This window comes from Penicillium brevicompactum (genome assembly GCF_028827555.1).
Source record: "Penicillium brevicompactum strain IBT 35665 chromosome Unknown utg000005l_segment0_segment0, whole genome shotgun sequence".
Lineage (NCBI taxonomy): Eukaryota > Fungi > Ascomycota > Eurotiomycetes > Eurotiales > Aspergillaceae > Penicillium > Penicillium brevicompactum.
This window is the reverse complement of record NW_026623208.1, coordinates 4,769,262-4,796,117: the sequence shown is the minus strand read 5'-3', so window position 1 is coordinate 4,796,117 and position 26,856 is coordinate 4,769,262. Positions and strand designations below refer to the sequence as shown.

The 26,856-nt window shown below is 48.8% G+C and overlaps 6 protein-coding genes across 6 annotated transcripts; 1 reads left to right on the top strand and 5 right to left on the bottom strand.

Annotated features, from left to right (window-relative positions):
• Positions 1-706: 706 nt before the first annotated feature.
• On the bottom strand, positions 707-2,371 carry N7506_007682 (C2H2-type zinc finger protein; the record flags this gene model as incomplete). The annotated part of the gene is made up of 3 exons (XM_056956975.1): positions 707-732; positions 780-1,547; positions 1,600-2,371. 3 exons carry the CDS (start codon positions 2,369-2,371, stop codon positions 707-709), a joined length of 1,566 nt encoding a protein of 521 aa, XP_056811309.1.
• A 6,671-nt stretch (positions 2,372-9,042) lies between these two features.
• Positions 9,043-9,243, bottom strand: N7506_007681 (uncharacterized protein; the record flags this gene model as incomplete). Its single annotated transcript, XM_056956974.1, has 1 exon — positions 9,043-9,243. One exon carries the CDS (start codon positions 9,241-9,243, stop codon positions 9,043-9,045), a length of 201 nt encoding a protein of 66 aa, XP_056811308.1.
• A 1,098-nt stretch (positions 9,244-10,341) lies between these two features.
• On the top strand, positions 10,342-12,107 carry N7506_007680 (uncharacterized protein; the record flags this gene model as incomplete). Its single annotated transcript, XM_056956973.1, is given in 5 exon segments — positions 10,342-10,473; positions 10,542-10,797; positions 10,820-10,850; positions 10,996-11,732; positions 11,743-12,107. The coding sequence occupies 5 exon segments, from the start codon at positions 10,342-10,344 to the stop codon at positions 12,105-12,107; spliced, it is 1,521 nt and encodes a 506-aa protein (XP_056811307.1).
• A 719-nt stretch (positions 12,108-12,826) lies between these two features.
• Positions 12,827-15,064, bottom strand: N7506_007679 (copper amine oxidase; the record flags this gene model as incomplete). The annotated part of the gene is made up of 5 exons (XM_056956972.1): positions 12,827-13,243; positions 13,303-13,928; positions 13,983-14,147; positions 14,194-14,542; positions 14,600-15,064. The coding sequence occupies 5 exons, from the start codon at positions 15,062-15,064 to the stop codon at positions 12,827-12,829; spliced, it is 2,022 nt and encodes a 673-aa protein (XP_056811306.1).
• Positions 15,065-17,509: 2,445 nt separating this feature from the next.
• On the bottom strand, positions 17,510-18,007 carry N7506_007678 (uncharacterized protein; the record flags this gene model as incomplete). The annotated part of the gene is made up of 2 exons (XM_056956971.1): positions 17,510-17,826; positions 17,893-18,007. 2 exons carry the CDS (start codon positions 18,005-18,007, stop codon positions 17,510-17,512), a joined length of 432 nt encoding a protein of 143 aa, XP_056811305.1.
• Positions 18,008-20,644: 2,637 nt separating this feature from the next.
• Positions 20,645-21,868, bottom strand: N7506_007677 (C2H2-type zinc finger protein; the record flags this gene model as incomplete). Its single annotated transcript, XM_056956970.1, has 1 exon — positions 20,645-21,868. The coding sequence occupies one exon, from the start codon at positions 21,866-21,868 to the stop codon at positions 20,645-20,647; it is 1,224 nt and encodes a 407-aa protein (XP_056811304.1).
• Positions 21,869-26,856: the final 4,988 nt, after the last annotated feature.

Genomic DNA, 26,856 nt, shown 5'->3' with positions numbered 1-26,856 from the left:
CCCGCATATAAGCCCTGGAAATAGTCTACTGGAAATCCACTCGGGTTAATCGTAAGTCTATTTCTAGCTGCTTTTCCAGTACACCCTCAACAGAACACCCTAAATCACAACCCAAAAGCACACATATGTTTGTGCCATGCCAACTTTACAGAGGCCATGCAATACACACACCCAAGACAGAAAACAAGCAGAAAGAAAGATCAAAGATATAAAAGCACAAGGTAAGAACTGCAAGTAAAGGACCTCGAGAGCAGCCTTCCCATCAAAGATAAGTGCTTTTCGTCGGAAAAATCGCATAAAAGATGAACAAATGCCCTTGTCTATTGTGTGGACGCCGAAGAAACCACCCGCCATACCATCTGCCCCTCGAGGGGAGGATGTAGAGATAAATCAAAGTCTCGCACTGGTCAAGAATAGCACACCCACACCAGATGGGATCGGAAGAAGAGAAAAGAAATTGATCAAAGAGATATTGAAACAAAGCCGGATCAGAGATGTCGGCAGAAACACCGGCTCGGAGGAGCAGATCAGACTGCGCAGGCGGAGACATCGCGACTGGGTTTGGTCCAGTAGAAGCTATGGACGAAGGGCCTAGAATGAAAGAGCGGGCGGAGAACAATAGTCCGCGGCGTGCATGAGAGAAGAAAAAACCTGGTCAGATTATCTTGCCATGCAGAATTCGCTTTTAGTCTCGTGTCCTAGTCCATTACTGCCTCGCGGGCTGCACGCTGCCTGGAAGAAGTTAGAATGATTCGCAGAGATTTCACATCCTGACTAACCGTCGCCGTTCAACGTATTCGAAGCAAGGTACAGTCCGTTCATGCCGTTCTCTGGGCCGGTGGAAGCGGGGTAGAACTTGCGGTCGTGGTCAACGGGGGCGTGGATCGGTTCCTGGCCGGCTGCCATGGAGTGGGGGAAAACGGGGTTGATGTAACCGTCGGAGGGACCGTGCTGAAAGACCGAATTCCAGTCAACACCCGGCTGATGTGAAGGGGGGCCATGCATAGCTGGCTTGTGGTCAAGATGGACCAGGGGCTTTACCTGTTCGATAGGACGATCAACCGTCAGCTGCTGGCCATGGGCATCGACACCAGGCTGCATGAGATACGGATTCTGCTTGGGTGCAGCCATCCACGAGGCTCTCGCGTGCGCCTGGCCAGCGGAGAACGCGTCATCACCAGGACGACCGTTCATGCCGTTGACAGGCTGCATCGTGAAGCTTAGCGGCTGCTGCTCCGTGTAGCTTGGGCGGCCATTGGCCATCCCGTTGCCATTCACGGCCCCATCGAATTGCGTACCCATAACGCCATTGGAGTGGGGGACAGGGTTACTGACTTCATCCTGAAGCGGCTTTTGGGGGTTTGCCGCGGCAGCCGCAGCTGCTTGCTGCTGAGACCTCTTCAAGTGGGCCTGGGGGTGGGACAGGTGAGTCGCACCGGTGGGGTTACCACGTCGGATCGAGCACTTTTGGAAGTGACGTTTCAAGATGTCACTGCGGGAGAAGGTATCCTTGCAGAGAACACACATGTAGGGGCGGTCACCGGTGTCTGAATGACGCGTCGATTAGTAGAGAACTTCTTCCAACGATTGTTTACTCACGTCGCAGGAGATGGCGCTTCAGGTGTTTCGCGTGGAGGTAAGTCTTATTGCAGTGCGGGCAAGGGAATTTTCCATCCGCGTCCTTGGCGGGGATGGTGGTGCTCTTTGCGGAGCCATTGACGCCGTTGGTGACCGGAGTCGCGCGGCCCGGGACACTCGGCAGGATGCCACGGCGGCCCTGAGAGCCCACGACCTGCGTGCGTGGCTGTTCCTTCGCGTAGGGGGAGCCATTCGCGCCATTCACATCAGGAGTCATACCCCAACCCTTGGTGCCATCGGAGTAACTAAAGGCACCGGAGGGAAGACCATTGAAATCCGGACGACGGTCGCGTGGGGGTGCCGGGGCGATGGGCTGGGGGTAGCTCTGAGCGGTGGATGCGGGCGGAAGCACACTCGGAGGGGGAGGGGGGTACTGCTGGTGCGCCTGTGTTTGAGGGTTAGGAAGGTTCAACATAGACGATGGCGGAAGGCTACCGACAGTCGTGTGCGGCATCATAGGGGCCTGAGAGGCCCCGTAGACATCGTGAGTTGACGGAGGGTACCGCGACAGATCGGGCCGGTACGGCTGACCCATGTAGTGGTGAGGCGCGGGCGACTGAGCGTGGTGAGGCTGGAGGGGAGGCAGGGTATGCGGCTGCGAGACCGGATACTGAGGCTGCATCGAGTATTGTGGCATGTGCATGCTCGAGATGGGAGTCGAGGACATGGGCGTGGAGCCTGGTGGCAGGCTGTTGGTGGAGGGAGGACGGGAAGGGTGAGATCTGGGATCCATTGTGGCAGAGAAGATTGTTTGAAGAAGGGAAGTTGTTCACGGTAACTCAATCATCGAACTTTTTGGGGGGTGTTGAAATTTGCGCGCTCTCTCTGAAGTTTTTTTTTTTCCCTCGAAGCCAAGCTCCTTGTTTGATGAAATTTTTCCCGAGGCAGTAGTGGCGAAGGTCACCAATTCACTTGCTCCACACAACGATGGCAGAGAGGTCAAGGAAAGAAAAAGAGAAGAATGCTTAATTGAAAGAGATTCCCCACGGCCACCCACCAGAAGAAGTGTGGTGATTTATCCGTACCGCACGTTGTCAGCGTCGATGGTTCTGTATCCACCGAAGAAGCGGGCGTGTAAGTGGGTCTCTCGCAGAAAACAACTAGTCCGAGATCTGCTTCGCGTCAAGGGTGTCTTTTCAATTCGAAAGAGCAATCGCAAGACCAATAAAGAATTGCAACGTGGTAAAGGGTAAGATAGAAAGAAAGAAAAGGCGGAAGACCGGGTTGGAGTGAAATAGAAAAGACGATCGTTCGGGGGAGGCAAGAGGCGAGGGAAAAAAATGGCTGCGTAAAATAAAAATTTTTTTTAAAAAAAGAGCGAAAATTACCCAATATTGGAGTGTATTGTATTTTTCGTATTGAAATTTCCGTCCTTTTTTTCGATTTTTTTGGCTTTTCACGGCGGTCGTCCGAACTCAGACAGCCCGATAGCGGTAGTATATTAGAGTCAGTTTAGTTTGGACAGTCTATATTATGCTGATGCTGCTATTAGGTTTGTCTCTACTTTAGGAAATAGTAGGTATTTCAATTGTTCGATTTTCCCGCAATGCAAGCGGACATCTCATATTTACACTTCCCTACGCGTCCGGCGATGACGTTGCGACCCGGATGATAATAAAGCCCCGAGGTTAGGAGCCATAAGCAATAGGAGTAAACTCCCATCACTTATCAGATTGATATTTGAGGGACCCAGATGTGCGAAGAGTTACGGAGTAGTTATACAAAAACTACCGGCATTCAGGACCCAATTCTTCGCCAGATGCCTCCGATCACGGCGGTTACCGGAAATTTAACCGACCGGGAGCTATGTGTGAGCCTCAGTAAAAAAAAAGTAAGCTGTCTGGAGTACATGAAATAGATTCAATGCGGGTTTGATATGTGAGAATCGATCTGACTTTTGATGGAACCCTCGAGTGGATTATGACCCTGGCTCCCCTCCAGCGGGCTCCCTTTGTTGGGCTCCGCAGTGGCTGACAGCCCCGCAGGTGACATGAGATAGCGATCTCAAACTTCATCATTTCCTACCTTGTACATTATAATGTACTTGGGGGTACAGTGTTTTTGGAGAATGCCCGCTTTGAACAGCTGGCCATCAGCTTAGACACTCCGGTTTCTGCCTTGCTCTCTCAAGCACGTCATCTCGAGGTCCGAGGTGAGGCCCGTCACATCGAGCTCCGTGATAGCAAGGCCTGCATCCCCCAACCCCTCACACTTGCATGCAGCCCGGAAGGACATGGCACATCTCCAAAGGTGGCTGGTTCTCAGGCCGCCTGGCGATGTCCTGTAAGTTGCCCTACATACTTTAGTGTGCGCCGTAGCCGCCTGCTGTTTCCGCGCTCGCAGTGCGCAGTTTCATAGATGAAACAAGAACAGGCCCATTAATAGGCCAGGTCTGATTGTTCCCCCTGCCATTGCCGCCTATGTAAATCGGTACCGGTTTCAATCGCCTAAGAATGCTCTAGACGGAATTGGCATTCAGGGGGGTTCCCCTATTGGACGTGGCTACTTCTGACAAAGGCTGGGCTTACAGAGCACTCGAGATCTCGACCGAGTCGCATTAATAACATGACTTGGGTTTCAGATCCGCAAGTCATCGACTACGTGGTCTGAGGGGTTGTATATATTTAGCCGATCTGATACGGGAGAACGGCAGTACGGCACTATGGAGTTCATGCCTTGGTACCCTGTACTTATGCACAGGGGATGGTATACTCCGAACTTGGCTCAGTGTAAGTTCATGAACAAACTCTATGCAAGATGCTCATCTGTACATTGTACATCTGTATCTTGTACGGAGATAATCTGTGTATTCCGGTCCTAACATCCCTGCCCCTCCTTCTCCACCCCTTCGCAAGAGCTTCTCCCGCTTCGATTGTGGACCTGAAAGGCTTCGACCAGGGTTCTGCAGAAATTATTGATCTGACCACCTGATCCCACCTGTTTTTTTCCCACCGTAATATTTGCATATGCAAAATGCCTTCACGATAATTCTTTAATGGGAATTCCGCCAAGGGGCGAGAATGAATCCAATTCTAAGCTACGACCGAACGGGCAGGCCATTTGCTCGCTTGACCTTCCAATTTGTCTCACCTCGGTATGTGTACTTGTGTATTAAGTACAAGTACCGGTTCTTTCATACTGTGTATCACGCGACGAAAAGTATATGGACTAGCGATGCATGTACCATGTTATTAAAATGAAGTAAGTTGCAGACCACGTCTCTCCCAGCATATATTCCAGGAATTCATTATTCATTAGAATTTTGTGGCTTGCGCTGGTGAAAAAGTTCGAACGCGGTGTGATTCAACATGGCGGTTCGGTCTGAGAAAGTGCAAAATACTCGACTCGGCATCAAAGCCGGGAATTAAGACCCCACTCCATTCCCCGAAATGGTTCGCAAAGTACGGTGAGGCTTTTACTCGTACCGTCTCTAAATTTTGGATCCGATCAGGGGCTGTCAGTCGGAATTTGGGACGACACATGCCGGATGCTCAGGTACCAGCACTATTGTCGTTGGTCGATAGTTAACTCCCACAACGCGGTAGTAGCACAACATACATACAAGTACGGAGTACTCCGTACTCCGTACGGAGGGGCTAGAGATCTTGTATTTTCTTTTTCCATGCAAAAGCTTGGCCTATTGCAAAGGTCGATTTACAGGGAAATCCACTGCCGACAGAGATGGGCCCGCCAATAAGGCTAAAATTTACGTTTGCTTAGGTACGGAGTACACTGTACTAGCAAGTTTCGGAGAGGAAAAAAAACATAGCGCGCGCAAGATCGCGTAGATCCCGCCCCAGTCCCCATCGCTGCCGAACTGATAGGATCTCACGTGGAATGAATATCAGAATGGTATTGATATAGAGGAATGAGCGTGTAGCTGTTGATTCCAGGGGGGAAATGCACCCCTGAAAAATATAACAAGAATCTCAATTCATATGATCTATAGTTCCGACGGGCCAACCTGCCCAACGTAGCCATCGTCAACATCCGATGGAAGGCAGCGCTCCCGGCACAGGCCGGAAACACCGCTGGAGCCAAGTCCGGATCGCCGAGTTTCAGGACGCAAAGCAGCCAATCACTGGGACCGCGCAGGCTCCAGCGAGAGGATCGTGCCGCCACCGACCTCATAGGCTGCCGATTCCTGTGGTCGAGGCCCAGAAAGGCGTAGCGTTCTTTTTTTCGCAAGGTCCCTCGGAGATCGTTGATATTGAATATACGGAGTAATATGGTAATAGCATTGGGGAGAAAGTTTTGGGCGGAATTGACTTTGGGGATGTTTGACCATGTCAGAGTGGTGACATGGGAGTCAATTCTCCATTTTCTCCAGGTTCCCATGTGTTCTGTGGATCTTTCTAGATATATGGGTATGGGTTATGGGTACTGTGGCTAATCTTGACAGTTCAGGAACACATTCTATTCATATCTGTTTCTTGTCTGTAGTACCTTTCCTTCACTTTCTATTTAGAACCACGACTCGCTGTAACCGTAGCCTTGGAAAACACCAATGTGTACCGAGGGATCTTTTCCCCTGGTCGGCCACGTCATTGGTTTCGGGTGAAGATTTGAAGTATGATTCGTGACTTGTTTGATGACGCTGGCCACCTCGCTACCGCTGGACGAGGATGAAGTTATTTTGACTGTAAAACCAAATCCATGGATTCTTTTATTTGGCTGTTTGCAGCTGACATTGAGGAATTTGAACAGCGTGAAGGACATTATGGCAACACCATTCGTATTTTGCATTAGTAACACCATTTGGGAAAAAGGCAAAATGGGTTTCCCGAATCGGCACGTACGGTATTGTAAACTCGGCTTCCCCCGACCAAAACAGCCACTTGGCATTTTTTGCAAATTCAACTTCCCCAAACGTCCATGGTACTGACCGCCAATCCTGTCAGTCAAGTCCTTTGGAGTATTAGGATCATTGATGTTAAAGTTATTCCACGTAGATGGTAGTCCCTTGTACTCCGGTCCAATTCTTCATGATACAAAGCTGCCGATCACCGGCTGTTCCTGCTGCAATCTTTTCTCGGCAATCCACTCGCAGCCCCTGACAGTGACGATCGGACTGCGAGCAATACGAGTAAGCAACCGCGGGAACCCCAACCGCGTTTGGAGAGTTCGACGCATTATTGTTCCAGCTACGTCGGAATGGCAAAGTCGGCTAACGTGGTTGGACCAAAGTTTCTCACTTTGACTTTTCGATAATCCTAGTGACTATCGTGGCGTATAGACTTTGGATACTACGTACGGAGTACACTATCAAACGTTAATAGGGGTTCTGGAAATACATGTCCGGGATGCGACTGTTATCAGGATAGCGTTGTGGGCCTGTGTACTCCGTAGAGGGCCCCGATGACCTCGTGGTAAGGGGGGTGGGTGCCCCCATCTGGAGTCAGATTAAGCATATCTCTGTTCCAGCTTTTTTTTTCCTCCGTTGCATCCATGTCCAGTGTCCACCAGCGCCGGTGGGGTCTCAGGGGTTGGTGGACCTGAGGAATCTCCCCGGGGATCCCAGCGCGAGTGGTTGTACAGGTATTTGGCGGCTAACAGCATATAGAACCAGTGTTCCCCTACATATTAGAAGCAACCTTGGAATATATAAACGACTATTCATGTTAAGAATTTAATTGTAATTCCAAGGTTATTGTTTTCACTTGATTGATACTTCGTGCTGTCTTGCGATCAGGTGATTGCCGCCAGGATCGACCGAAGACTGATCCTGTATAAGAAGTAGGGATATGGTGGTGCTATATAAGGGATTAGGGCTGGTTGTTTATGGATTGGATCTCCTTATACTCTATATCAAATCTGCTAGTATTTATCTTTAGGATCACATTAGACATCACTCGCTTTTTGTAGGGAGCATCACCAGTGTAGCGTGTGTAAGGCATTAGGGTTAACTGTCTACGGGTTGCATCTCATGCTGTACATCAAATCTACTGTTGTTTATACCAAGTTCTACTGGATGTTCTGACCCTAGTTCAAGAGAGCCTATCACTTCTGTGGCGATACATAAGGGATTAGGGTTAGTTGTTTACGGTTTGAGTACCAGAAACAATGTATCCAGTATGCGAAGCTTATACTAGTTATTGTATATGGTCTACCGCTACGCACATACACCACCTGGGCACTGAAGGTAGTGTATACGATGAAATGGGAAGAGCGCGCTGGCGGTCTGACATCACAGACAAGACGACAGGGGTGCTCAGTGCTCGACGGGGATCGTGGCCGCTAAGCAGGCCCCACAACGCCGGAATAAGAAATAGATGCTGTCCTTCAAAGAGGTGTAGGATGCTTGGATTGTCAGACATGGGATCGAGCAAAAGCTGCCAAAACTACACACAGTGGCGTATATGAGATGTGGTGCGGTTTTCTCATTGCAATACCTACATGTAGTAATACACTGCATAAGTATACTGCACACACCACCTTCGGTGGTGTATACACTAACTAATGCACCTACTATAGTCACTAGACTGGGTCTACAGAAGAAAACAAGAAATCTCAAACCAGGAAGGAGCGGCCGACGCACCTTCCAAACCCTTTCTCACTCCAAACAATCCCCCGGCCATCTTAAATTGCATTGCGGGTTCCATCGTGCTCCGACGTGCCACGATCTCGTCACGGTTGTATGTAGATGAAAGAGGTTGTATACAATATGAAGATGAGCCGTTCAATTCATGGGGGTTGTTTGAGGGCTAGCGGTAATGAGGACGCTCACGGTAGCAGAGGGGGGAGGGACTGGGGTTGTTCGATGGCGTGGAGAGGTGTGGTCCGCGAAGCGGTTCGACGAGGGGAACTAGGACTGCTCGAAAGTGTAAAGAGATGTGGATGGACCTCGCAGTGGTTCGAGAAGACCAAGACTGCTCAGCGGTAGAGAAGCGTGAATCGTGAAGCGGTTCGACGGGGGATGGCGACTGCTCGACGGTACTGTGGCATTATTCATGCAACAATTGAGATGGAAACAGCTGAGGATATAACTGCTCCAGTGTGTGAAAGTTGTAAAAGGAGTATCTGAATGAGGGGGGATGAGGGCCTCTGATCAAGCAAGAGCCGATTGTTCAGGCAGGTACAATCCATCAAGCAGGTACGATATTGTGGTAGGATAAGCCTGAGATGCATCCTAAACTCCATCCCAATGCAACAGATCAGGATTCTAAGACTGGCATCTGGAAGTACGTCGGGAGCAGGCCTGGGGCGCATTCCAGACCCTAATCCACTGCGCCAGGGCAAAAGACCAGGATTCCAAGACCGACAACTTGGAACTGCGCTCCATTATATAGGGCCAGGTTTAACACACTACAATTATTGCATATAGGACCAGTTCGTCATAATGGTGACTTTTTTATTCCACTAAGTTCTGTGAATCAAAAGAAAGAATCTTGTAGAACAGAAGGATTATCGCTTGCGGTACACGCGGTCGTCTGATGGAAATTTGGCCATATCGAACATCTTGTTGCAAAACGAACGAGCTGATTGATCCTTGTCCGCATCGATCAGATTGCGCACGCTTGCCTCTGATTCGCGGTACTGATTGACCATTGCTGGTAGAGATCGGTGTGCGGCGATGATCCTTCTAGCCTCATCTGTAGCTAGCATGTCGCGAGTTTGGATGATTTGGATTCATCCATTCATCGAGAACATCGAAGGTTGAACGTCCTGCCACGCGCAACTCTCGCACCTGCTTGAGCCACTTCCTTTTTCGGCTCTGGCAGTCTTAAATGGGGTAATCGTGGAAGACCGGACATAATGCCAGGCTGTATGGCCTGATAACCACGTCTTTGCCAATTGGGCGCCTGTTAGTTTTGATGTCCCCATTGGAAGATGGATGAGAGAAGATGGATGAGAGAAGATGGATGAGAGAAGATGGATGAGAGAAGATGGATGAGAGAAGATGGATGAGAGAAGATGGATGAGAGAAGATGGATGAGAGAAGATGGATGAGAGAAGATGGATGAGAGAAGATGGATGAGAGAAGATGGATGAGAGAAGATGGATGAGAGAAGATGGATGAGAGAAGATGGATGAGAGAAGATGGATGAGAGAAGATGGATGAGAGAAGATGGATGAGAGAAGATGGATGAGAGAAGATGGATGAGAGAAGATGGATGAGAGGTGGAGGAGTGTGGAAGAGAGAAGGAGAAGAAGAGGAAGAAGGGTAGGATGGGATATAAATAGTAGGACAAAAAGAGCAAGTTTATTGAAGAAGTTATATATGAATAGAAATGGAATAAAGGTGAAGTGAAATGAAAATGAAATGAAGTGAAAGTGAAGTGATAGTAGTATACAAGCCTTATATTATGCTCATCAGGGCCGAGTCAAACAGGGCCTATAGCCGAGTGTTTGAGATGACCTGGCTCATTTCAGTAATCACCAAAACGCGGAGAAAGATAACAACGTATGAGTCCAATAGGACGTCCCCCATAAGTAGGTTAATATGAAATGTACAATCGGCAATCGATCGATTAACTAACTTGAAGACTTTCCTGTGCCTATTCCTATCACTGCGTTGAGCCGGGTCAATGAGCCGGGTCAGCCCCACAGCAAATTATAGTTTTGAAGTAACCTAAAAGCATAATTTCCAATTTTGGTAAGCTCTTGAGATAGTCCGGGGCAGTCTGTCATTCTTTAAAAGACGGCGAGTCTGCTTCTGATCGAAGGATATTTCGCTCACGAGTAGGCCTTAACAAAAACACAATGGCAGAATTGAAGAAACCTGACACTGCAGACATGGCCGACAGCAGAGATGATGCAAAATCCATTGAAGCAACCCAAGTCCATGAAGTGGGACAGGATCAACTGAACCGGGCTCTATCTCAAAGACACCTTGTGCGTTACTAAATTGCAATGCCTACTGCTTGTTATTAATGGGAAAACTGACAATTGTACTTTCATAGGTCATGATGGCTATTGGAGGTGTAATAGGGCCGGGATACTTTATGGGAATGGGAACCGGTCTCTCGACTGCCGGCCCTGCCGGCCTGCTCATATGCTTTGCTATTGTTGGCATTCTGTTGTGGTTTGTGATTCAGTCTCTGGGTGAGATTGGATCTTTCATCGCCGTCTCTGGGTCCTTCACCCATTATTCCGCCAGGTTTATTGATCCAGCATGGGGTTTTGCTCTGGGCTGGAATTATTTCCTTCTATGGGCGGGTATCATCATGGCAGAGTACAGTTCGTATTACCTTTCCCGTCATTTTCTGGTCGTATGTTTGTTGACATCTTAAAAGACAACCTTGGCCTCGTTCTAACTTGGAGACTGACATGCCTCGATGGGGATGGATCATGGTTTTCTGGTATGGTTCCAATCTAAAAGCTAGCTCGCTATATCGCAGACTGATATTGCGATAGGGTTATTTTCATGTCATTTGCCCTACTCGGTGTTTGGGCATTCGGCGAAGCAGAATTCTGGCTTGCTCTCGTCAAGATCATTGCTATCCTATCTTTCTTCCTTTGTTCGATTCTCATCTCAACCGGTGTCATTGGAGGGCAGAATATCGGGTTCAAGTACTACCATGACCCAGGCCCCTTCGCTGATGAAATCAAGGGTGTATTTCAAATATTCGTGTTTGCGGGCCTTCAATACAGCGGAACTGAGATGATTGGGCTCACGGCTGGTGAATCTCGCAATCCAAGCAAAGATATCCCCAAAGCTGTTAAGAGTATCGTGTATCGAATTGTGATCCTCTTCCAAGGAGGTGTCTTCTTCCTCACGATTACCGTTCCGTGGAACGATGAAAACCTCCTGGGAAGGACTACCAAAAAGAGTGCGAGCTCTCCTTTCGTCATCGCTTTTAACCGCATTGGAGCCACAGCCGGCGGTCATGCCATCAATGCTGTCATTCTGGTCACGATTTTCTCGGCCGTTAACAGTGCTGTCTATGTTGGATCGCGAACTCTGTATGGCTTGGCGAAAGAAGGTGCGGCACCCAAAGTGTTCCTTTACACCTTGAAGAATGGCTCACCCATTGTGGCCTTGGTGGCATTTCATATCCTTGGCTTTCTATCACTTCTCAACCTTTCGTCCGGTGCAGGTGCAGTGTATACCTGGGTTGTTTCCATGACGGGTGTTGCTACTTTCATAACATGTGAGTACAGTTTTCACTTACATCCGAAATGTTTTCCAGCAGCTGACATTTTCATCAGGGGCAACAATATGCCTCTGTCATATACGCCTTCGTAAGGCTATGCAACTACAGAACATGTCTCCGTCTGTTCTGCCGTATCGCACGGGTACCTGGCCTTGGGGCGCATATCTTGGATTTGGAATTTCAGTCTTTTTTGTTTTCTTCCAAGGCTGGACATCTTTTGCTCCTTGGAGTGTCCAAAACTTCTTTATGAACTATATCATCGTCATCGTGTTCATTGTGCTAGGGGTTTCTTGGAAAATTGCCAAAAAGACGCATTGGGTTCGATTGGAGACAGCGGATCTTGTTACTGGAAGGCGAGATTGGCTACTGTAGGCAGAATGCAGATGGTTCAAGAAGCCATGGAAGGGAAGTGAGGATTCTCGGGTCCATAGCAAGATCGAGTGTTTGAATTCCGCCTGTATGGATATGTTCTTCTTGCATTTGGCCTCATACATCACCCTCTAAATGGATGCTCTTATCACATGTCTTCCAAAAAGAATCTCCCCTTGGAATGCTCCAAGGTTGTTTGTATTCAAGGTCTGCAAGCATCTTCAAAAGTTGTGCATGCTGTCATTAACCATGGAAGCATTGAAAACAGATCTTCTGTATCCCCAAGAATTGGAAAGGCGACTCCGTGGCATTTTTATTTGAGGGTTAGTGCCTCGAGGACTAAGTTTCGACCTCTGCAGAGACAGCAGACCTGCCATTTCTAGTAACAGGAGGGTGCTGCAAAGTAAGTCACATGTTATTTTCTCGGTGTACCTACCGGAGCCATTTTTGGAAACTCTTTGGCTCCAATGGATCTGTTGGCCTCGAGATGACGAAGATGAAAGAAACGCGCACGGGTTGGTAATATTTCAGAATACTGATCGACAAGCTATAAAATCTCAACAACCTGCTGCAATGCAGGTATAAGAGACGGCTCAGCAAGATTTCACTGCAAAAGAGAAATTCCTCTCGAGTCCAACATTTATTTCGAGACGAGAGTTCTATAGTGACACTGAGTTCCAAAACCACATGTGCTAAACATTCCAGACATGAGCAAAAACAAATCAAAGGTGGCTCTTGCCAGTGGACGAGCAGCATGACCCAGACTCAGCCTTTGGCTCCTCAATTTCAATGCTCTTGTTGAACTTCTGAGTGGAAGGGGGCACATCGTTGGTCGGGTTGAAAAGGCAAAAGTTATAAGGGCTGAGTCGAATCTGCGCCATTTCGGCAGGCATGATCGGGAAGTCCTCCACGCGCGGGTTATGGGTAAATCCATAGGTGTGCCAAATAACGATGTCCTCGTTACGGACCTTGTCGCGGCTACCACTGAGCCAAGACTTGATGCCCGTCCCTCCAAGAGATTGGTTAGTGTAGTCACCCGCCGGGAAAAGCTGACGGTCCTGGTATTTGGTGACCCAGATTGGGCTCTCGCAGAACTCGGATCGTCGCCAGTGCCAGGATCCTGGACGAGCAAGGAGCATCTAGACAAGAACATGATTAGACTGAGAGGTAATATCATATTTTGCGTGGAAGTTTATACCTGTGAGCGATGGGGCACTAGTTTATAGCCAATGGGGGTCAAAGAAACTGGGTTCTCAATATTCTCATTCAGAATCTTGAACACTCTGCCTTTGGAGATATCATCCTCAACAGTACCAGCGCGGTCGACAATCTGCTGCTGTGTGACAAATCCTGTTCCAAGAGAACTCAATTCCTCATCCCAGGGAATTGGAACGGTGTTCGTGGATGCAAAGCTGTTCTTGTGACCACCAACCGCAGGGTCGATACGCAGATTGAAGAGATGCTGGTGGTATGGGGCCATAACTCCATCGGCCACACGAGCTCCCCAGGGTACCTTGGCGTCCTTATCAATAGGCTGAGTAGAAAGTATACCAGTTGCGCGAGTCTCGAAAGTGAGCTCTCCAGACTGATCAAAGTACCACATGAAGATGTACTCGTAGTTAGCCACTGTAATAATGCTCTGGAGAACGAGCTGACGTTTGCGAACAACGACAGCTTTTTCAGTTCGGTGGTTAGTATGCTTCCATTGAATACCGTTGTCGACTTCGTGGATGCAGATGGCGTTAGGTCGAGGGGAAGGGGACCCATCCTTTGCTACCACGCATCCATCAAGATATTTGATGAGACCAAGGCAGTCACAGCCAACTAAATGTGATGAGTATGAGTAGTAAGAGGTAAGTTTGCAGATTGGGTGCTTACGTTGAAGATTGTTGGCTGTCACACCGGCACCGACGTTTCCCAGGTCGAAGGCACCCTTGCGGTAGATGGGGTTGCGAGGGTCACCATAGGGGACGAACATCTCGGAAAGCGAGAGACGGTAGAAGACACTCTTGCCGTCGAATGAAACATCGTGTAAAGTCATGCCTGTTATTTTCAGATATAAGTCGTCCAACGCATTGTGGTAACTTACCCTCTCTCCAGTTGAAACCCACACGGAACCGCCACTTCTCCCATTCCACAACATAGCCCTTGACAGTGAATGATGCACCCTCCGGCTGGATAACATGGTATGGCTTCATAGTAGTGCGAGCAGGGCTCTTCTGCAGACGGTGGTAGTACTCAGGCTCGACGGGGTTAGTGCGACGGTGAGGCACCTGAGAGCCCACCGTGGTAGCAGACTTGTCTGAACCAAGAGGCAAACGGATGATCTTCTCCACCTCCATTTTGCACAGGTCAACAATGACCATAAAGTCGAGTGGAAAGCTGTAGTGGTTGGAATCGGGACTGTTGTTCTTCGGGTTGCGCATGTACATGAATACCTTTCAATGCCTTGTTAGCTTGAACTCAACACCAAAGGTATTTACGCCGGGAAATACCTGCGTGTGCCGTGTCTGAGTATCCTCGCCATCAACACCGTAATCCCAGGGGTCAAGCACGACGGTGGAATCGTCAATCTTCAATCGCTTTATCTCGGCCTGAACACGAGGATCTTTCATGACGACTTGAGCCGCCTCATTCATCTCAGCCCGGTCAACCGGACCATGGAAGTCTCGGGGCATCTCAACATGGTGCACGAGAGTGTTGGTACTCAAGTCCACAATCCCCTCAAACAAGCGAGGAGTGTACTCAATGTACCACATGAGGAACACCTGACGAGGAATGAAAGGCAAAGGTCGGCCATTGTGCTCTGCGTCAAGGAAGTCGACCATAGAGGCTTTGGGAGGCTCCTCAAGTCCGCCTGCCTTGAAGTGAAGTGAGACGCCCTTGTAGGCACTTTTGACCACATCGGTAGCTTGTCGGATTTCTCCCGATGTTGCAGGGTCCAAAGGGTGTGGTGTCATCTTGAAAAGCTCGGTGGGCGGAATTTGTTTTAATCAGATTCTGATGAATGATTCTGAAGCTAAGACTCTCTGTACTACTCGAGCGATCTATATAACCTCAACACCAGGGCCGAGTCATTGCAGTTATCCAGCACTGTGTCAACGCGGCCCTTCTTTATCCCCACCATGAAGCATAGGCTTGGAAGAGTCCCGATGACTCTGCTCAACCAAAACTCTCAGCCTGTCTCTTTCTTTTACTTTTACCGACTCTGGTGGGTTATCTAGGATCTTCAGGCAATGACAGGATCGCTAAGGCCTGTCCCCACTTCAATACATGGTCTCATGCAGTTTTACCGTTATTTTAAGAGACCAGAACAGTTTATGGTTATATCATATACTATCTCTTGATGGCCACAATATTCATGGATATCTTCAATGCCAAATGATCGATTCAAAAGAAGACAAACTGTCGGCAATGGCCCGCCCAAAGCAGCAATCAAAATGCGGGGAAGGTTTGAGCCGAGTCATTCCTTATCAGTGCGAGACAGTCAAGAAAGGCCACTTGAGAGAACCAGTACAATATCTTTCTTCGCAATGTCTCGTCGCGTCTGGTCGAAAAGAGAGGACGAGGAGCTCACAGCGCTCGTACAAAAATTTGGAGATCGCCGAGGGAAGGACGGTAATTGGGCTGAAATTTCCAAGCGGCTTCCGGGCAGAACGAATAAGGTACCTTTGAGAAAACAATCCGATTAGAAGTATAGAATGGCTGATCTCTGTGAACAGGATTGTCGAAAGCGTTGGTTCCATTCTCTCGATCCAACGTTGCGAAAAGGTCGCTGGACCAAAGAAGAAGATGAAATTCTACTCGCGGCTCACCAACGGCTGGGTCCTGCTTGGAAGGAAATCGGTGAACAATTCCCAGCTACACCAATAGAAAGTGATCACCCTCGCTAACAAAGCAAAGCTCTACTTATCAAAGGCCGCAAAGATGATCAATGTGCCAAGAGATATAACGACATCCTCAATCCTTTGGCTAAAAATCGCCTCGAGGGCTGGCTACCAGAGGAGGATCAATATCTCACATCCAAAGTGCGCGAGCTCGGACATCGATGGGCGACAATTGCTTCTGGTCTCCCAGGAAGGCCCCCTTTGACTTGTCGTAACAGGTGGAGGAGACTTTCTAACTCTCAACCCAACATCAGTGGGTTATCTTCTACCGAAGTCACTTCTTCTCCCGACGCTTTGCAATCATCATCATCCACTAGTATATCCCGAGACTTTGCAAGCCTCTCCTCGCAGGACATGAGTACGGAAACAACGAGAAGTAACCCGAGTCGACTGGAGTCTGATCATACCAATTTATCCCCAAACGTATCAGAATCTCAAGCTCTCTCGCCATTGTTTTCTATGGGAGACATCGAATTTTCGCCATTGGAAAACTTAACTAGCCACCAGCTACCCATATTCGGTCATACATTCAATCACGATCACATTTATGGAAATATTCATGGATCCTACCCTCGAAGATCGAGCGCCACACACTTGGAAAACCATACTGGTCACGACGTCTTTATCTCTGGACATTTACCAAGGCCAACAGTCCTACCACAACAGGAAAGTTATTGCGATTTTGACTACCCTTGGGGCTTTATGAATCCCGACAATGGGAAGTCAGGGAGCCTATCTTCTATGCCTCCCACTAAGATAAACAACAAACTTCCATGCCAGGGATACAGGAAAACCAACGAACATCAATTGAGGAGGCTGCTGTGCTGCAAGTCCTTTCATCCACCCGTGATATGTCTTCGATGCCAAGCAATACGCTATCTGCCATGAATTTCCCTGGACTTGTGCCGCAAGTTCAGCATCATCATTATCACCATCATTATCATCACCATCACCACTACCATCATCACTAGTTGCTCCACCCTTATAACTATTTAGACGAATATTCAATATTCCCTAGGCTATATTTTACCGCCACTAGACATGATCTGGACCTCTGGACCTCCGGAGAGACTTGAGCATCCAGGAAATTTTCAGTAAACAAAACTAGTACTTGACCATAAACGTACTCCTTATCATGAAGTATGTCCAAATCTTGGGAGTGACCTCTATCGCGAACAGCTGGGCTGAGTTCCAACAAATACGGGAAGGCCTCGGGACCCGCAAGGAATTGACTCGGCCCAGTTGTTATTGGATCAAATTCGTATCTCGAATCCACCCTTCGACGCTAAGAATCCTCCAGATAAGGACATGCATTACTATAGAGCACTTCCAAGGTTCATGGTACTCGTCCAAGGGTACATGACAAGGAAGGCATATTAGCAGTCCCTCCCGAGAGCGATGTTACCGTGCAGGTGGTTGGTATATCATTCGCATCCGCTGTAATTGGAGAGAATCATTGATAAAGCTCTCTAAACTACCAGAGGATTCTTCCTCTTCATTAATACCTTCTTCATAAGATTAAACCAAGTTGTAACCACCACTAGATTCGTCACCGTAGCGGCTGTACTGTTCATCTTCCACATCACTAGTATCTTGTGCGGAACGCTCGATCAAGTTGTGAGAACTGCCAGTGGACTCTTCGTCAGAATCGGTGTTGGGAGACTTTGACTGGAATGCTGGAAACAGTTCAGACTCGAACATCTCACATAGCAAGTCATCGCGTAGTGTAGACGCTTGGAGATCATTGTGAATCTGTCCTTTAAGTGCATCCCATTGATCTCTTGTCAGACCAGTACGCGCTTCATCTGTCCAATCGAGGGTTCTGTCTTGGTTCACTCGTGGATTAAAATTAGTGAATGCAGACAAAGGGGCCAGTTGCAGTCATCCGTCCGTGAACAGACCAGTCAGGTCACCAGACATGTACGAAAACCCAACTTCCAGAATCCGTTTCGGTGCACTGGTGAACAGTTCGTTGAGATCGAAGATAGATTCATTGTCGAGCAGATCATCTGGCATCGCGAGCAGTTGGCCGACTCGGAAACCCTTGTAAGGCGCGTTTCGGGATGCCTTTTTTCACCGATCTGGGCTGAGTATCTTCCAGCCGTCTCGCCACATAGCGCATTGTCGTTACTCTTGGTAACTTGGATTCATCCATTCATCGAGAACATCGAAGGTTGAACGTCCTGCCACGCGCAACTCTCGCACCTGCTTGAGCCAATTCCTTTTTCGGTTCTGGCAGTCTTAAATGGGGTAACCGTGGAAGACCGGATAAAATGCCATGCCACATGCGCTGATCACAACGCCTTTGCCAATCGGGCGCCTGTTGGGTTTAATGTCCCCGTCTGAAATGAAATCATAGGGCCATTTCGTTTTCCACTCTTTCTGTTTGACGCTGTGCTTGGTGGTTCTCACTCGGAAAACATTTGCGTCAGACAGGCGGACACCATCCTTGATTTCTTCAATGGGATTTCCAAGTTGGAACAGATCGCAACTTTTGACTCAATGGTCTCATCGTCAGGGTTGAACTGTTTGTGTGGTGTTGCATGAACTGTCTTGCTGCGTTTGAAATTTTCCATCGAGTCTCTTCCCCATTGTATGATGTCCTTCAAGAAGGACACAGATTCACCAAACGAGCAGAGCCCGCTGGGTGGCTCTTTTGGTGGGCCCCTGAGACAGGCGGGCGGCATGATTGCGAAGATGAACATAATCAGGAGAAAGATCTTCATCTGGGGTACTGTTTCCTGCTTAATGACTGTACATAGCGAATATCGGCTATTGAATCGAAGTTATATATCAGTCTCATCGTTAAATGGGAGTCTTCTTCTTCAGAGGTGTATGAGATTTGTTTAGGGTCTCTAAGAAATTAGTATAAGAATAGTATAGACGGAGAGAGACAAACTGGTCATATAAGATAGTAGAAAGTCTATAAGAGCAGAAGAATAAAGTGCAGAAAGAGATAGATGAAGGAAGAAGAAGAAGAATAGGATATAAATAGTAGGATAAGGTGGATGAGGAAGGAAGAAGAAGAGGAAGAGGAAGAAGTATAGGATGGGATATAAGTAGTAGGAAATGGGGGGTGAGTTTGTGAAATGTGTCGTGTATGAATAGAAATAGAAGTGAAGTAAAGTAAAGTGAAGTGAAGTGAAGTGAAATTATAGTAGAATGATGAAGGACTTACATAGTTTGTTGTCATAATCACGATTTCACTTTGTGAATAGGCATACGAGTGAAAGGGAAAAAGATTAATAAAATGGTAAACAGTGAACCCTAATCCCTGATATGAAAAGTGTATGGTCAAGGCTACTATTCGAGAGGTTTGCCCTACTTTACTTCCTAATTGGGAAGCAGGGCTTCTTCCCCTCTTGTTTGCTACATAGTAGCTCGCTCATCTCCCTTCCTTCCTCTCTCTCTCAATAATCATCATACAATCATCGATCATACAGACGTCCATCACGACTACCATCAATATCACTTCTTACTTAGTGATCTCTTCCTGCTGCGTAGTTTCGTGAGACCTGCATCCCTTCTAAGAGGTTATTATCCCCCTCCCCCTTCTAAGATAACCATATTCACTTTGTAAAATGAGTACTAAGATAAACATAAAGTGAAATAAGGCTAAAGTGATATGGTCAAGTCTACACTGATATGTACAGATTCTGTCAGGCTAGCAAAATAACAAAGAAAGAGAGTATTTGATATTCCAAAGTAACAATGAGAATAAATCTAGGGAAGAAGATAAGGAGAGAGCTACTCCGTAGAGATGTCTAGATCAAGGTGTAGGTGCCTGAAGCGCCCGCGCGTACATGACCTCCTGCCATCTCGTTCCATACACTCCCTGCATATGACCATAAGCCATATGACTTAAGACCTTTAATCACTGATCACTCAGATCGGTGGTGGTCATGCTCAAATATACCCAGTAACTTAAAGCAGCGAGGGGGTGAGTACGGAGTACGGAGTACCAGAATAGAAAAAGCAAGCCAAGAGTTGCAAGACATTCGGTTCAGATGTGCCCCGGGTGGACACATGTCGCCTGATGTCCAATCTAAAGGCGGGCAATCTCCACTACACCCAAGTGGCTACGTCAGCTGCAGTTCTTCAGGGCGATTAGAACAGCCGTTCTAGACTACCGCGTACTTCTGACACTGGCATGTGAATGTCAATAGTACTTGATATTGCACAAGTCTTTCTGGTGATCAACTTATATTATAGGAAATACGGAATACATGGTGGTGTTGTTACGTTGGGGAATGTTTGAAAAACATCAGATTGCGGGGATATCACGTAAGAGTAGTGAAAATTTCTTCATTTTTTGCTCACAAAGTGAGAAATTAAGTGTAAGGGAACAAAAAAAAGGCCACAGACCTTCAGAGAGGAGAATCACAAGAAGAAAAAAGGCAGGTCTTTCGACACAGAATTTTGGACTTGAAGAGAACAAAAAAAAGAGAAGATGTAGAAGAAGTCTCCGGAGAGTGGAAACAAGCCAGTGAAAAAAAACCCAGTCCGTCTATTTGGAAAAGCGCCTCAAAACAAAATCGAAATCAAAAAGAAAAAGAAAAATCCGACACCGTTGATGCCCAAGCCATAGTAAAAATGCACAAGTCTATATCGTTTCGTGGCGCGCATAACAAAAGGCATAAGAGGATAGCGAATTTAGAACCTGTCCGCGAGATCCCCACCCGCAACGGAATTGTTCGCTGACGAGTTCATGGAAGGAAAGCCCGAAGTCGGGTTCAGCATGTCCTGCACCGCAACCTTGGGAACCTGGGGCACAGGCAGCTTGCGCTGCGTGCCGTCCGGTTTGGACATGATATCCGCGATAGTGGGACCCATGTGGCCCTGAGTGGGACTGTAGTAATTGGGGCCTTCGGGTTGGGGTTCCATGGGAGCCAGGGCGGGGGTGTGCTGAAGAGAGAGATGGCGGATGGAAGGCAGATGCAGCTCGCTGGCGCCGAGGGGACGCAGGCGCGGAGAGTGGGCGGGGGTCGCTAGTGGGGTGTGGTCGGGGGTCGGGGAAAGAGAGTCGTGGGAGAAAGTAGGAGAAGAAGGAGCGGTTGAGTTTGGAGAGTTGGGACGGGAGCGCTTGACGCGGTGGCCGCCGAAGCTGTCGTCATCGTCGTTGGAATGGGAGCGGGTCATGTTTTGGGAGATGGCGTACGCGGAGAGGGATGGCAGGCCGCGACCGGTTCCGTGGCGGGAACCGAACATCTGGGGGTTGCGAGATCCGTGGAAGCCCAGGTGGTCGTCGCGCTCGACTTGCGAGGCGGCGGTCGCGAGGAGGTTGATGTCCATGCCGGAAGAGGCGCGCTCGGTGTTGCGAGAGTAAGGACCCAGATTGGAGCGCATTTGGTTGGCGTAGTTGGAGAAGGAGTGAGGAGGCGACACGTCCGGCGAGCCAACCTGGGAAACGGGAGCAGAGCGGGTGATGGGCTTGCTTGGCGGGGGCATCATGTTGGTGGCGTTGACCATGCCGGTGTCCTGGCCGGCGGCAGCGGCAGCGGCGGCGAGGTGCTGGGCCTTGTTGCTGCGGCGAGAATTGGGGTTGTTGTGAATGCGCGAGTGCCGAGTGAGTTCATCGGAACGGCTGAATCGCTTGGTGCAGCCGGGGAATTGGCAGGCGTGAGGCTTCTCGCCGGTGTGGGTTCGAATATGCCTCGTTTGATGCTCCAGACGGTGGAATGCACGGTCGCAGAGAGGACACTTGTAAGGCCTGGGCAAATCCTGGCGCACCTCCTCGGTCGCGGGACGAGCACCCTTCATGAGAGGCGGCAGCAAGCTGACGGAAGAAGCCATTGTAGAGTCACCTGAAGTCGAGTCGGGCGACGAGTCGTGATTGAGTAGATTGGAGAAACCCACGGAAGAGGCCGGTGGTGGCATGTGGTTATAGATGTATACTAGAGAGAGAGCAAGGGAAGAAAAAAGGAAGAAACCTGGAGATGACGATCTGGGGAGTCACAAATATAAAGTAGAGGAAATGGAGGGGGAAGGGTGAAATCGGAGAAGGGGGTGTCGGAATCGGACTTGGGGAAAAAAAAGAAAAAAAAAAAAGAAAACTGAATTTTCACCCAAAAAAAAGATAAAAAAATAGAATTAAATAAACCGAATTGAGACTGTGGGGGAAAGGGGGGACTGGGGGAGTTTTCGGTGAAAAGTCCAACCAAAGGGGTAATTCAAAAAGAAAAAATGGACAAAAAAAAACAAGAGTGAAAAAGAGAGAAAAAAAGACGGAAAAGGCTGATCTTTTTGGGTTGAGTGGGTCGTGACTGCCCTTTCGGTCTGATTTTTACTTCTTTCCCTTTCGTCCACAAGGTTATTAGATAATATGTCGATGACATAGTGCCATATTGTATGATACTATGCGATGGATATCTCATTCAATCTGAATCTACTCGTACTTCCGTATATATTCCGTCAATCTGTCCATTTGTCCATTTGTACCTCGTAAAACGGGCCTCACCGCATAATGTGGGGGTGCGTGTGCGTACGGCTATCGCGCTTCTGTTTACGGGAACTTCCCCGGCTCTTATCAGTTCATTTCTCCAGACTCTCGGCCCGCGTAATCCTGGGAGTCCCTTCATGTTATGATCAAACTCTGGGGCTTGGATCTTCATTATGATTTGTATTGACATATCGGCCGGACCAGTCCAGGCCCATGTACAACCTGCGCAGACCACAGTCCGCAGTCCGCAGTCCGGGGGATCTGGTCCAGTGACGAGAGCGAGGATCATCGATGATGTCGACACCTGTCCGTAATCCTTTAGTCACGCCAAATCCTGCGCGACTCACGAATTGGAGAATGCGAGAACGACCGGTCCGCGTCTCCGAGTTTCAACTCACAAATTACACTTACAAGGGCCTGCGGTACCCGGCAGCGAAAAAGCATGTGTGTGGTCTTGACTTGCCACTCTCGTTCAGGGTCGTTCGCCGACACCCCCGGATTTCAGACAATCTAAGATGTTCTCCGTGCTGTACTCCGGAGGGGGGGAATTCCCCGTCTGCCGAATAAATCCCGACCCATGAACCTGGCTGATAGCGACAGAAGTGGGTGGACGCCGCTGATAGGCGCAGATCGTCCAATTATTGATTTACCCTGCTGCAACTCTCATGCAGCCGCAAAGCCGCGTATCTCCAGCGTCCGGATGCGAATGTCAGCCCCACGAGCTGCATTCCTTGCGCCATCTTCAGGGAGTCGTATGAGTGTGTGTATATACAAGTAGATCGGTTGACAATGGGTGATGAAGTACGGAGTAGGCAACTACAGTATGTACGGATGATCGATCACCCGGGTCCCCAAAGGTTCTCATATGATATCGGATAAAAGGGCGAGATACGACCCCGTGTCGAACCCCCCGTGTTGGGGCCGGGGGGTCTGGTTGGACACGAGCGCCCGTGTCTTATCAGCCTTTGGTACCTCTCTGCTTTTGCTTCTGCCTCAAGCTCGTTGGCCATCATCATATTTGTTTTATTTCTTTCGCCTCTTTCGACAATTATAGACGAGATCACAGCTGTCTACTCCCACTCGTATCTCTGTGGAGCTGCATACAGCCGTGCACCAGGGGTCGACCTCCTTTAGTGGTAGATCTTAAGCATGAAATTCCACTCGGGATAGCAATTTCGGCCGATCCCCGCAATACCCTGGACACACCCTGGACAAGAGACATGAGGTGATGGCGGACCGACTTCCTATTGGGTGGTTCCAAAAACAAAGCAGATATGGGCGTCTCGCTTGTCTGATCAGCTCACCTGAGAGAGATTGGTCTAGCACGGAGATTAAGAAATTGCACGAATCCGCGGGCGACATTGCCTGATCGAACTACGCACGGAGTAGTCCGTACGGACTATCGCAGGCGCGGATGTTCCGGATTCGGATATCTGTCCATTCTCCATATCCCGACTCCAGTTTCTCTCCATTCTCCATTCTTCTTCTCCATTCTTTTCTCCACGGGGAATGGCGCAATTGAAATCCTCCGGATTCGGAGTGGCGATTGCTAATTTTTGAATTCAGTCTAATCACCGGGTATTCCACCCGGATGTAAGGTGGTTCGTACAATAGTACATTGTCTACTCCGTCCACTATTGAGCCCAAAGCAGGTACAATAACCCGCTTTTTGCCGAGATAACGCTACTTCGTACTTCAGGTCTGAGATGAGTGTTTCGGTTTCAGGTGACGCACATGTATCACTCGTATACAAGCTATCATCTGTGTACTGTGTTAGGTGAATCGGATTCCGAGTTCCGTATTTCCCCAGAACTCGTCTGACTTTCTATCTGGAGATCTGATCAACAAGATCCACATGTCGGGATGCGTGGGGGATGTGTTTTAGTTTTTCGCTTTATTTTATTTTATTTCCCTCCAATTGCCGACCATCCCACCCTCGAATCGTACTGGTATAAACCCCATGCAGAACCAAAAAATCAGCCCGCTTGTTTCTGTTTTCCCATGACCGTCCATTCATAGTCTTTTTCTTCTTTCGCGCCGTTCTACCCGGGCACCCTACCCCGCAAGACTGAGCCAAGATCCCCCGCAGAAAACGATCTGCAACTGACATCGGATTCGCAGGTCTTCAGACAAAAAAACTCTGTCTGGATCGTCACGATCGCCAAGGGGGGGCGTCCGATATCGCGCCCTGACTCATCGCGTCATCTGAAACGCCCACGCTGGATACGTGTTATCGAGCATCTGGAGAATGGGGGAATGGAGATCACAGCCTCAAAGTTGGGGGATACGCGTACTCCGTACCCTCTTTGCATTCCGCTGATCAACTGGCATACCGGGCGGGTCCGTCGATCAAGAAAACAGGCGAAGGTTCACGAAATGAGAAGAGTCACAACTGCAGGGCGATCGGTCTGATACCCGTCGCCGTCCTCCGTCGCAGTCCAGTTACATTGCCTTGACCCTGTTATCTCACCCCCGCATCCCCGGGAATTAGATTTTTCTATTATTCACAGGTCTAGGCGCTGCCCCCCTTGGATGACCTGTGCTACTTGGTGACGTGCTCAAAGGGGATTTGGGCGCCTCGGTTTCAAATCCTGCTGCTCAGCTGGCTCAGGGCCCGGGTTTCGCAATCAAAGAAAAAAAAAGCGTGTGGTCGGATTTTACATGGCTTGGAACGTAGGACCCGGGTGGCATTGTGACATTGGGGGGTCTTGGGCCTTTTGTTGCAGTGCCAAAAACATAAGATAAGGGGGAAACGAAAAGAGGGAATCCGGGGTAGGTTTTTGCAACATTCCCACTTCGGCACCAGTTACTCTGTACAGCGCGGACAGAGTTCTGTGCAGCTTTTGTGATACCCTGTACTCCGTACGCTGGAGCCTACGATTAAACGTAAGAATAATCAGCTCACACCATTCTCTTCAATTACAAGTGCAACCTTACCTAAGGGATTATATAATTGATTTCCCGATTTGGCCAGACTGTGTACGTATGCACACGCACTCTGTTACAGCCACGTCTACCCCAAACGCCAAGGCGAGAGATCCGCGATCCACAGCTTCTGGAATAGACATCCTCTCGCCCAATGGCTGCCTCGAGGCGTTACACTGATATCATCCCATGCGGGGCCGCCATTCCGGAGTCCGCGATCCGTCGCCTATTGGTAGGTAGCATGGGGGCTTTCTCTCTCTCTCTTCTATCTTTGATTGCTTTGCTCGCCTTTGCGCACATATCTGCAGCTTTATCTGAACACATGTGATATCCTGGCGATAGGAGTCCAGTGCAAGTACTGGCATACCGTGTCCAGTTCCTCTGTGTAGGTTCTCGGTGAAGCTTTCTCTTCTTTTTTTTTTTTTCACTCGCTCCACTTTGAGCGATTTACTAATGCATTTCTTGTTACCCCGTACTCGACTCCAAACAAAGTAGTCTTAACCCACCTGGGTAGGGTAGGCACTGTGACTCCGGAACACATTGCCCCTAGATCTCAAGGATCCACTTGTCACTTTTTTATCATATGCAGTCGATCAGCTAATCTGACCAGGGTGCGGGAGTCTAGAACATAACGAATATTCCGTGAGCTATGAGCTCAGCTTAGATGACTTATGTACAAAACCTACAGGGGTGCTTTGATGTTCAAAAGAGACTCGTTGGTGCCTCTGTTAGGGATATTCCGAGTCATTCACCCACTTAGCCCCGAGTGGGAAGCTGGAGCTGGAACTGGAACTGGAACTGGAACTGGGCGCGGGATGGTCTCCTCCCGAACCTGCTTAACACGTGTTGCTATTCTGGCACTTCTATCGGCGGCCCCGGAGCTCGTGTGAACTTGGAAATAGCCTACCAATTTCACATGTTGCGCACACGTTCCACATGTTCACTGTTCACTGTTCACGGGGATGAAGGTTTGGCATGCAAGCCTCGGTATGCGATACGAAATCACGTTATCATTTCTTTAGCTCATTTAATCTAATTCTGTACAAGCATATCAGATGATATTGACGTAGCTTGATTCCCCATCTGCAGGTACCGCTGGAACGTGCCAGGTAGGGCTAGTCGGGTGAAATCGGAGCAAACTGTGTGCGAAGTTCTGTATGCGGGGCTTAGTGCCGATGGCTATCGAGCTCCACGATGATCAGGGGGCTTTTTTTCCCTGGGCGCAAAAAGGAAGGTGTGCCTGGTCACGGGTGCATTGCAGTGCTTCCGCTAAAGTACAAGTACGGAGTACGGAGTACGATAGCTAGAGCTTCTGCATCTCGTACTTCAATATCGACCGGACTAGTTGGGCACTACCGTTAGAGGCTACTTTAGAGCTGTTCAAGATCAAGGAAGAAGACTTTTATTCGGAGCAAGCACTCAGATGGGATTCAAAAGGGGTACTTCGGTGAGCGGGCGTCTTCCGGTTTCATTGAATTTTTTTTTGGACGCCACGTCGGTT